We start from the raw sequence: 11,286 nt of genomic DNA, 5'->3' as shown, positions 1-11,286 counted from the left end.
GAAGATAGTTTGTCTCGCAAATCCTCTGTCCCTCAAAAGTGTTCCTCTTTAACTTCTCTGCTAATTTCCTTCAACAGATAATCCCTATCTACAAGATGCGTCCTTTCGTTACCACCTCACGAGGAAGATACCTCATCCATTCCCTTCCAGAAGTCCCCTCAACTTCCATTCAATCTGATCTCATCGACCATCATTGACCCCACCATCCCGCTGACATTAATGTCGATATTTTCAAATGTCGATTTCGTACCGTTATACAGCCCATCTATTATCTGTTGATGTTTCCCATTCGGGTTCGCGTGAATATCATATTTCAAGACCAAGATCCCATGGTCAACTAAGAAATCAAATATCTTGCCTGATTTATTAACGTCGATCTTCAACATCCTCCTTGCATCCCTTCTCTTCAGGCATCCATTCCGTCTAGCATTCTCACGGATGTATAATTCTTTGATTGTTAGGTAAGGTTTGGGTAGGACACGGAGAGAGGAGCAGAGGACTTGTTCGTCCGATGATAAGAGATCGAGGGAAGCCGCATTGGCGAGATTGAGTGGTGCAGCTTCGAACCAATTTATCAGTCAGATTCCACTTCGACCATGGTAGGCTGGTATTATGGACTCACGAGGTTTCCTTCCTACACTCATGGGTAAAGCTCTTGGCGTAGGTTCCCTGCTCTTAGGATCTAATCCAGGAGGAGGTGTACCCATCCCACCATGTAGGAAACGATGTTGTCCCGCATTTATACGTGCTCCTGAAACAGTCACCTCGGGTCGATCGCGCTGTACGAGTGGTCTGTATCCGGCCTGTAGAAAGTGAGATTGCGTGTCAGCTGGTCCACAATTGCATTGAACGACTGGCTCACCCTAGCAGCTTTGGCATTATCATAAGCCTCAGCTTCAGCATTGGTCGTAATACCCATACGTCGATACTCCTGCAGTTCTGTTATTCTCTTTCTGAGATTTTGTTCATCTGCACATTGTCTTGTCAGTTGATATATCGGAACATTGAGGTTCTTGGACAACTCACATATAAGACCTTCAATGAGCACTTCAAAGTCCTGAGCCGTCTGAAATTTCGCAAAAACTTTGTATCGCTGTATCAACTCTCTCTCTTCTTTCGGTCGTTTACGCTCAGCTGCTTGGATCTGCAATGAGTGACTATCAGCAAGCATGTCCAATCCAATACCGTGATCTCTCGTATCCTGATTGCTTGCTGGCCCAACACTCACCTTCTTGTGCTCCGTCAGACCCCTATCGAACAAGACTTCCTTCGCATCCATCCTCTTATCCAACTTCGAAAAGTATATATCCAGCATTGCCAATTTCACCTCTAGCTCATCTTCGTCTTCAATCTCAGGTAAAGGCGGTCCCTTGGCTTTTCCTTTACCTTTAGACGGCGAAGACGTCGATGGTCCGGCAGCAGGTTGATCTTCAGAATCAGGATCAGGTTTCACCTTTACATCTCCTTCGTCATCCTCTGTTTTCTGTTTGTCTCTCTTTTCTTCCTCATCGTCTTCTTCGTCTTCTTCCCCTTCTTCTTCAGGTGGTCCAGTAACTTTAGCTTCTGGTTGGGCATCACCACCGTATTTGTATACCAAGCCAAACTCCATATCCTTAACAGCCATCTCAGCTTCGTTCTCCACTTCGTGCTCAAATTCCAGACGTCCAGGCATGAATCCAGCTACTTCGTGATTTGTTGGGGCGGATACCAACGGTGCTGCGTTGGGTGGTGGTAGTGCTGTCCCCAGGGTCGAATTGTCAACTTCACGATTCAAGGTGAGTACGAAGGTAATATGGACTCACCATGAGGTTTACGCATCTCCTCTATCCTAGCTTTCTTCCTAGCTTGGAACTCATCGGGATCAACGTCGAAAGATTTGTCCATTGGCTGATCAAGCGGAATTATTATCACCCATTACTTTCCCAGCATACTCATAAACACTTACAGGCATGAAGGGTCTCCGCCTTTTCCTGCTTTCATCTCCATCCCCATCCCCATCAACTTCCATCTCACTTTTGACTTCTCCTTCTTCCTCTTTCAGATCCTTCCCATCCATCCCCACACCGAGATACACTTCCAGATAATGTTTCTCACATTCCTCTTTTGTCCTCGTCCCTACATGCTGAGCAACTTCCAACCAATTTCCCAGCCCGTTCGATATCAGTCCGGATACCAGCAAGAGCTCTTCGTCCGCTCCCCAATCAGGGGTGAATATAGGTTGAGAGTGTTGTTCCTATCGAAGTTTGTCCGAATTAGCATCCCTCGCAGATGAGACAGCAGAGGGCAGAAGGAAGATTTACTCACCACCACTTTGTAATCATGCCATGCCTTGTGCCGCAGACCTTCTTTGCCCTCGCAAAAACAACTGGGACATAGGTCTACTTCCTCACATTCTTTCATCGCACATTTTATACGGACCGTGTGAGTGATATCGACGTGGCCTAAAGGTATTGTACATATTAGCGAGTGGTCATGAGAAGAAAAGCGACAAAGAAAAGCGGGAAGAATCGAGCTTGGCGATGAGCTTGTGAGAAGGGTAACTCACAGAAATCACAAGTATATTTGATACCTGGCTCCGTTACTGACCATTCATGTTAGCTAATCATCATCGATTACGATCCAAGACGCAGCTCACCTGGCCTCTCATCCGACTGAGCATCAGTCCTGACTCTCCTCTGAGTGACCGTCATCTTGACGTTGACGTCCTACTGATCGTGTGAGTGGGGAGGGGTGGGGGGAAAAGAAGATCGACAAGGGGAGGAGTGTATATGCTTTGCTTACTCCTCCCTTGATGTCGGTTGATACGATCCTAGCCTTGATCTCCTCTGTCTTTTGATGATTATTGTTATTATTGTTGATAACGGTTGATGGATACGCCGGGAGTGGAGGTTTGTAGGAATATAACAACAACAAACGTCACGAACTCGCGTGTTGCCTTTGCAGATATATCGACCTGTCTGTATTCGCTATCCACTAGCTATTCGGACCTATGATCTATATTCGATGGTGTGTGGATGTAGTATGCAATGCTGAGTGCAGGCTGACTTGTGATAATGACCGGTCGTAATACTGCTCGTAATGTTTGTTGTGACGAAATCGAAATACCAAATCCGAAAAAAGGTTGGAATTGTCGCGACTATCCGGGGTTCGTTTTAAGGGTAAAAACAGCTGATAGTCGTTCAGTGCAACGAGCAGTGGCGAGAGAAAAGTGCTATGACTTCTTGGAGGACTTGCTTTGTGCCTGTTGCTGATGGTCACTCTGTCGTCGAAGTGGTGAGCATGATCAACACTTAGGGAGTGTCTGTCTACAAATGGCTGTGTGGGGTATGAGGTAGGGTGGACTGGTGAGTACAACGACGATGAGGGGGGAAGAGGATGGATGTTGCCGAGCATGAGTAAAGCGTAAACTCAGGGTCACACATAATAGGTATGAACCATGCTAATCCGGAGATACATCACTCACTTCCCATTCACCGAGTGTGGCACCCTCTTCACCGTTATCACGCCGAGAACCGGTCCGGTACATGGGGGTTATTCCTCCACCCTCTCTCTCTATCACCTCATACTCGAGTACTGATATCTCCCATGTATATACACCGTCTTCTTTCCATTTGCACCAGAAGAATGCTAAAACCCCATTCTTTATCATTCCTGAGCAGATATATCAATACACGCAGTATGTCAAACAAAGCATACGACACCATCATCATCGGGGCAGGATGGTCAGGAGCCATCGCAGCCAAGGAACTCACCTCAAAGGGTCATTCGGTGTTGGTACTGGAAGCTAGAGATAGGATAGGTGGAAGAGCTAGAACATGGAGCGATAACGATAAGAATACAATCGATCTGGGATGTAGCTGGATACATGGCTACAAAGAAGGTAATCCCGCTAAAGGATTGGCTAAGAATTTGGGGATAGAAGCGATCTTACCCCAGCCTGCTGAAGGGTTGGTATATGGGCCTAACGGTGAGTCGCCTATCTTCGGTAGACAACGTCCTCGAGGTATATAAAGAAGCAGGCTGATATATCGATGTTCGTGTAGGTCCACTCTCATCATCACAAGCAGCCTCTTTACGCTCATCTCTCTCTTCCGCTCAAGAATCTTTCAAGCTTCCTCATCCCTCACCTCCCTCCACCGCGTCTTTAGCTTCAGCCCTGTTATCCTCCTCATCACCCCTGTTCAAATCGGAGGCCAAATCCTCTTCAGACCCATCAACGAAAACCGTCGATTCCACATCACCTGCCAACCCTTCAGAACCAACTTCCAACTCTACCTCCTCGGTCGACCAATCTCTCGCAGAAGGCTTAGCTCGAACGTTGGAGATTCCCTTGGGATTGAAGTTGGAAAACGTATCGTTGAAGTGGTCAGGATGGGAAAGTACAACTTCGTTCGCTGGGTCCGACGCAGCTCCTGAAGGTGGGTATCAATCATTCGTTGAGAAAGTCTTGAAATCGGGTCAAGTCGATATCAAGCTTAATCAAAAAGTACAATCTATAAAAGATACTTCTAAGGGTGTAGAAATAAGCACCTCCAATGGTGAGAAATACGAGGGTAAAAATGTAATTTCCACTATACCGTTGGGAGTATTGAAGACTTTACCTTCATCGTTCTTCCAACCTGAATTATCACCTAAACTCCAATCGATAATCAAGGGTACCAACGTAGGTACGTTGGAGAAGTTGTTGGTAAAATACGATAAAGCTTGGTGGCCCAATTCAACTGAAGTCGGATCATACACTTTCTTACCTACTTCCGACCCAAGTCAATTAGACAAATCATCACGTTTGGAAGACATATTCAATAGTTCATCATTGGTAACAGCCAATTTCGCTTCTACATCCAGCACACTCTCTACACCTCAACCGATCTTACTTACCTACCTTTCGGAAACTCCAGCAAAGTTATTATTGGAACATCCTAAAGAAAAAGTCATCAAAGCATTCCACGAATTTTTAGTCAAAAGATTGCAACCTAAAGACCAAGTGGGTGAACCTGTAGAAGGAGAATTAACAGATTGGTTAAAAGATGAATATTCCCTTGGAGCCACTACGACTCCTACGATTGTCAGTGAGAATGATGAGAGGAGTCCGATGGATTTCAAAGAATTGGGCAGACCGGTTTGGAAAGGTCGATTGGGTTTCGCGGGTGAACATACTGAGATGGAACATCGGGGATCGGTAGCGGGCGCTATTGTTAGTGGGCTGAGAGAGGCGGAGAGGGTTGATAGGTTATTGAATTTGCTCAAGGATTAGGAGGAAAAATGGAGTTTAGATAGTTTGTGATGGATCAGGATTTATATAGAGCGCCAACAGAATGGACAATTGTATATCGTCGTAAAACTGGATGATGAAGATAATGCATAGATGCACACACGATATACCGATTCGTCGAAGATGTTGTTCAATTAGTTTTGATCTATTATACTCTTGCAATCCATGAAATCCATTGTATCAACAATCCAGTCAGATTAGCCTCTCAGATCGTCGTATAAGTATAAAAGGAATATCAGTATGTATGCGACGAACAACATCAGGTTGTCTACATTAGGGGAGAGAATGCAGTATGCATTTATCGACAGATTGTTCCTAAATGCACATACACTACAAACTCGGTTGAGCTAACAAAGCTTAAGCAGCGATGGTAACCTCAACTTCGACTCCGGGTTCGAGGGAGATGGAGGTCTGTGATTGCAAAGCAACATATTCATTAGCATGATGCACGTTATACAACGGGACTGGGTGTTATTGAATAGACAAACTCACGATTTGCTTGACAACGTCAGCAGAGGAGTTCAAGTCGATCAATCTCTTGTGGATTCTCATCTCGTATCGATCCCAAGTCTTGGAACCTTCACCACAAGGGCTATCAAGAGAAGCAAAAGAATAGGTCAGCAAGTTGATCGGTATGGTAAATTTCGGACCATTTATTGTAACGTACGATTTTCTGGTAGTGTGCTTCAAGACCTTGGTGGGAAGTCTGACGGGACCTTTGACTTTGAGATCTCTGTCCTTGGCTCTGTTAACGAGGTCGGTGGAGACTATATCGCATGAAATAGAATATCAGCGGATGGCCTTCATTATTCACTCCATCCATCTGTCCAAATTATCCCAATATTTCCCATTCCTTGATAATTCTATATCTCCCGAGTTCATATCTCCATAAATCTCTGTCCCATATCCCGCATTTCCTATAGATTCTGATCGCTTAGACACTCACATTTCTCCAAAGGCTTGACGTTCCTTGAGGTCAAGGTGATTCTGATCTTGTGGATCTTGGCGGCACCGGCACCACCGGTCTTTTCGAGATCATCCTTGTATTCGGCCATTTTGTTGGTTTTGTTGGAGTGTCGTTGAACAGCGACTTGTCTACTGTGATAGGATTGTATAGGGAGTAGATAGCGGTGACTGCTTGAGGAGAAGGAAAGAAAGTTAAAAACAATGAAATGGACGATTTTGGGCTATTGTTGCTTGCTTGCATTCCCATGGTGGACCAAAGGGATTTTTTCGTTAATTCGGAGTTATGCGGTGTTTTCAATACGTTCAATGACTACAGATTGTTTGTGGCGGCAGATGACCTTCACCACGTGCAGACCAGTTGAGATACGTGACATTTGATCCCGTCTTCGCTGAAAAAGTTGGAAAGTCAAGTAAAGATTAGGGTTAAGATATGCAAAGTTGTCGTTGATGTTGTAGCTTTAGGTATATCGCTGAGCAATCCACCGCAATTTTACCCCCACATCATCACATCACCGGACATAGGATCAAACAGAGAATAAGAAGGGAACTACCCAAAATGGTCAGATTAATAACTCACAACATGTTAGCATGTCATGTCAGTAAGTATATTCTATCTCTCTTTCCTCCACTGTCAAACGGTAATTACATTGAAGGAACGAATGATGGCTGATCTATACCTATGATCGTCCCTTCACTTCACTCTTCCCTACCAATCATATCCATCACTGTACATTGTCGATAATACTCTGACGGATACTCGATATATTTCGTCAATGTAGAAAATTGCACGAAAGACAACTTCCCACTGTCATTCTCCGAAGTTGAACTTGTTATCCGACCTGCACCTGAGAATTTGGAATTCATACAGAGGTTTTTACCCAAGCTGGATTGGCCAGCTTTGGTAGATACCGCTAGATCTGTGAGTGAACGTTACGTTGCGTTTCATTCTAGGTATGACAAGTTAAGACGTACGGGGATCAGGAGGAAAGGATGGATAGAATGTTTGGATCTTGATTATATGATTTTGGGGACGATGTATATTAAGGGGAAGAAAGTTGAGAAGCAGACGAAGAGTCGAAGAGATATCAACGAACAACCATACTGATCTTGTATCTGTATGTCACAGCTCGGCGACGAGAGTCTACCCGAACAGATGCCTGATCAATGGACAGAAGATCAGTTGAAAGCTTTACATCATGTCTTGATGGAGGTGAGTTGTCGTTTTAGCTCCTCTCTCAGCATTCTACCATCATTCTTGGACTCGAATTATAATATATCGTGTTTGAGTTCATTCCGCTGTGCTGATTAACTCTGTGTGATTCTCAGCTCCACGTAGAAGAAGGTAACATGACTTGTCGAGGATGCGGACATGTATACCCCATTTCAAATGGTATACCAAATATGTTATTAGCAGAACATGAAGTGGGACGATAATGAGTCATCATATCTCAGGTGTCTTTCAAGACGAATGATCCAAATTGAGAGAGAGGTGCCGCATAGGCTCGATTTCGAATGCTAGAAAAATCAGTCCGCATCAAATCATTGTTGTACACATTATCTCCTATTCATTTCTTCTGGTAAATCATGCATTCATGCTTATGTTGAGTTAATACAATTGACATATTGAGTATACCTATCACCTTGTTTGTAGCATCCACTAAAATCTGATTTGAGCGCACAACATCACCTCCACCCGTTATTTCCCCTTGCATCAAAACCATGTTGGGGATACCCTTGAGGTAAAGGTGCACGACCTTGTTGCTGCTGCGGCGGCGGAGGTGGTGGTCCACCAAATCCTTGTCCAGGTGGTCCATATTGATTTTGACCAGGCGGAGCATATCCCTGGGGCGGCCCGTATCCCTGTATCTGTCCTTGTATCGGTGGTGGTTCATACCCACCAGGTGGTGCATAACTATTATAATTCTGATTCTGATTGAGATTCGGATTTTGTCCTCCGAAGGCTTGAGGAGGAGGTGGTCCATTATAACCATTTTGCGTTTGTCCTGGTGGCAGTGCTCCATAACCTTGTGGTGGTGGTGCACCATATCCTCCATTCTGATTGAACCCTGGTCCACCACCAGGTCCAGGTCCATTTCCATATCCACCTGGTCCTTTCCCTTGTCCATTGTTGTAACCATTTCCATTCGCATTTCCACCCCTCTGTCCAAATCTCCCTTGTCCCCCTCCCCCTCCCCCTCCCCCTCCACCTCTCCTATTATCATTCCTATCCCTCCTACCATCGAATCCTCCCGATCCACCTTCACCACCCATATTATTCTGTCTTAGCATATCGCCCTGACTAGGCAGTGGTGCTCTACCTCTTCCTGTTCCTCCACCAGTTCCTCCCATATTGGTATTTTGTGAAGGAGGTCCATTCTGATCCATTCGAGGTATCGATAAGGGACTGGTGGTAGTTGCAGATTCTCTATTATTCGTATACGCTCCTAAACCAGGTAACCCTCCGGAGGCCACTTCGGGTATGTTATTACCAATCCCACCACCGACTTTAGCATTGACTGCTGCGACGAGGTTTGATAATCCCGGTAAAGCAATTTCACCATTCCCATCAACTTTCGTATCCTCCGCAGCTGTAGTTGTAGCTTTATCTCCCCAACCTGAATCTCTTTGCGTGGCATTCATAGCTTTCTCTTCTCCCAAATGCCACCTATCCTTCTCATGTCCTCCAGCAGGTCTTGCTCTCTGCCAGAACCTAGCTGTGAAATCTTTAGATCCGGAACATAAAAGATGTCCAAGAGGATGATACGATAATGAGAATACTGAATCTTCATGTGCTGAAGCTAGGGATGTAATCGGTTCGGAAGGTGTAGGCGAAGTAAGGGAATAATGGTTGATCGTCCCTGCTGCGTCGCCGGAGGTGAACAGAGAATGATGGATCGGGTGCCATTCTAGACCTGTGAAGCACAAAGACGAGGTGTACGATTAGCTACGCGGAATGAGCGAAGGTCATGCGATAGAATGTGAGATGAAGCCATATGTTTGTTTTTGGATCGGTTGGGTCAGTTTTGTAAGGTCAGCATAATCACTCACAATTGATCTCTTTCGCATGTCCTTTCATAGCTTCCAACTCCCTAAACGTCCGGATATCAAATAACCTAATTACAGCATCTCCTCCTGCTGTAGCCACCAGATGTCCTTCTGGACTCCATACACATGTGTTTATCGTTGATTTGTGTGAGTGTCTATAGTAGAGCATGATCAGCATCTAACATACAAGTGCAATCGCGAAAAAAGATACTCACAATGTGCTCAGATCTTTACCTGTTCTTGGATCCCAGAATTTCACCAACATATCTTTACTTCCACTAACTATCAGTCCTTTGGTTGGATGCCAATCTACGCATCTCACATCCCATCCGTGGCCTATGGAATGCATAGCGATTAATCAGCATAAGTCAAATTTCCCTCACCGGGAAGAAGCAGTAGATTTCCGAGCCATTCTCAGGTTTTGCTATTATAGTTCGTGAAAAGTTGCTCACCACTCAATACCTTCTCTTCCCTAGCTTCTCTATAGCTCCAAATTTTGACCAACCCATCATCTCCACCACTGACGAACCTCTCATCATTCGGACTCCAACTGACTCCATGACAAGCTTCTCTGTGCCCTTGAAACCCATGTATATTCGTCAGGTGCGGCGTGAAATACTTGATCATACCCAATTTGTCTGTCGATACTAATGCTTGACCATTGTGCGAATAAGTGAAAGACCGTATACTATCGTCGTGCACTTGCGTGATGGACTCGTAATTGAATGAAGCTCCGTTCCATAGGGTGAATTGACCTTTGTCGTTCCCTGTTAATAACCTTCTAGCATCTGGTGTCCACTATATGTTTACATCGTAAGCTTACGCTCGACATGTGACTGCAAGACATTGAGGAGAAAGCTTACCTGTACTACTCTGGTGGGGGATCTCTCTTTGTTTATAGATGTATGCACCCATTGATCGCATATTGATGTGGATGGGTTCAGCCTAAGAGCTACAGGAGGTAACAACTGGTGCCAAGTTTTAGCTAGCTGTCTCACAAGGGGGCGACAAGCAGCTCACATTGACAATATCAGACGGGTTTGGATGTATCGCAGGTCTATATTCCTTGATCCCTTTCATTTTCGTCAACTGCACATGATATATTAGCCATTCACTGATTATTTCAGGTTGTATAGTAGGTAGGTATAGACAAACTTACCATTCTCCACTTGATCACCCCACCTTGGTAATCCACCGCCCTTCTAGGTTTGATCTTTCTCTTCCTATCATCACCGCCCTGTCTAGTCACCGCAGCCTGATAGGCAGCTTGTTCGTGTACTTCCTCATTATCCGGATGGAGTGGTTCTAGATATTTGGTGGGTACCCAGGTGTCCTGTCCGCGGGCTCGAGAAGGTCCAGCTACCGAATTCGTCGTGGATACCATTGTTATGGATGAAAAGGACTAGTGGCTGCTTTTATGTGCTCGTACTGTGGTAGATATATGCATGTCAATGATGATATATGGTATATGGGATGAATGCGAATGAGCAGGAATGGGAATGGGAATGGGACTAATGAGGTTATGTTAATATGCAAAACGCCGTTAGCGTGGAAAGTGCCACGTTTAGCCTGGTTAGTGTATTTTGTATTTTGGCAAATTTGATATAAATCATATAAATACAACCACTCCCAGACCCCCTCTTCCTCGACTCGTCAACATTACCTCAACACAACAACACACATATACATAAACATCACCATCGCACGACCATCATCGCTTCCTGCACCTTCGACAACTTCAGCATCCGCTTCAAGACCTGGATGGATTGGCAAGATGTTCCATTGAGACGTTTTACAAATCATTCAAATCAAAGCAAATCAATTCGACCTGTCGCTCTTTATTGATCCTTCCACCTATCAAACAAACTCGCCTTTCTTATCCCTCGTCAGCACAACAAACACAACAGAGCTAGAGCGATAGCTTGACATCATCATCGATTTCGGAACCATCACCCATCTGTTCAGGCTGGATTACTTCGATCACTTGATTTCACGACCATCTG

General features: G+C 44.9%; 5 protein-coding genes across 5 annotated transcripts; 2 read left to right on the top strand and 3 right to left on the bottom strand.

The window, feature by feature from the left end:
* Positions 1-158: 158 nt before the first annotated feature.
* L199_002985 (uncharacterized protein) lies at positions 159-2,690 on the bottom strand (the record flags this gene model as incomplete). Its single annotated transcript, XM_064888722.1, has 10 exons — positions 159-559; positions 623-803; positions 863-969; positions 1,027-1,144; positions 1,229-1,737; positions 1,803-1,887; positions 1,946-2,233; positions 2,305-2,441; positions 2,546-2,581; positions 2,636-2,690. 10 exons carry the CDS (start codon positions 2,688-2,690, stop codon positions 159-161), a joined length of 1,917 nt encoding a protein of 638 aa, XP_064744794.1.
* A 988-nt stretch (positions 2,691-3,678) lies between these two features.
* Positions 3,679-5,254, top strand: L199_002984 (uncharacterized protein; the record flags this gene model as incomplete). Its single annotated transcript, XM_064888721.1, has 2 exons — positions 3,679-3,967; positions 4,044-5,254. The coding sequence occupies 2 exons, from the start codon at positions 3,679-3,681 to the stop codon at positions 5,252-5,254; spliced, it is 1,500 nt and encodes a 499-aa protein (XP_064744793.1).
* Positions 5,255-5,629: 375 nt separating this feature from the next.
* L199_002983 (40S ribosomal protein S20) lies at positions 5,630-6,327 on the bottom strand (the record flags this gene model as incomplete). The annotated part of the gene is made up of 4 exons (XM_064888720.1): positions 5,630-5,683; positions 5,765-5,864; positions 5,940-6,039; positions 6,219-6,327. The coding sequence occupies 4 exons, from the start codon at positions 6,325-6,327 to the stop codon at positions 5,630-5,632; spliced, it is 363 nt and encodes a 120-aa protein (XP_064744792.1).
* Positions 6,328-6,794: 467 nt separating this feature from the next.
* Positions 6,795-7,672, top strand: L199_002982 (uncharacterized protein; the record flags this gene model as incomplete). The annotated part of the gene is made up of 4 exons (XM_064888719.1): positions 6,795-6,837; positions 7,018-7,157; positions 7,365-7,448; positions 7,565-7,672. The coding sequence occupies 4 exons, from the start codon at positions 6,795-6,797 to the stop codon at positions 7,670-7,672; spliced, it is 375 nt and encodes a 124-aa protein (XP_064744791.1).
* A 249-nt stretch (positions 7,673-7,921) lies between these two features.
* L199_002981 (uncharacterized protein) lies at positions 7,922-10,667 on the bottom strand (the record flags this gene model as incomplete). Its single annotated transcript, XM_064888718.1, has 7 exons — positions 7,922-9,150; positions 9,287-9,438; positions 9,499-9,619; positions 9,736-10,081; positions 10,147-10,251; positions 10,304-10,372; positions 10,443-10,667. The coding sequence occupies 7 exons, from the start codon at positions 10,665-10,667 to the stop codon at positions 7,922-7,924; spliced, it is 2,247 nt and encodes a 748-aa protein (XP_064744790.1).
* Between the last annotated feature and the right edge of the window lie 619 nt (positions 10,668-11,286).

This window comes from Kwoniella botswanensis, chromosome 1 (assembly GCF_036426115.1).
Source record: "Kwoniella botswanensis chromosome 1, complete sequence".
Taxonomy (NCBI): Eukaryota; Fungi; Basidiomycota; class Tremellomycetes; order Tremellales; family Cryptococcaceae; genus Kwoniella; species Kwoniella botswanensis.
This window is presented reverse-complemented; position numbering and strand designations above follow the sequence as displayed.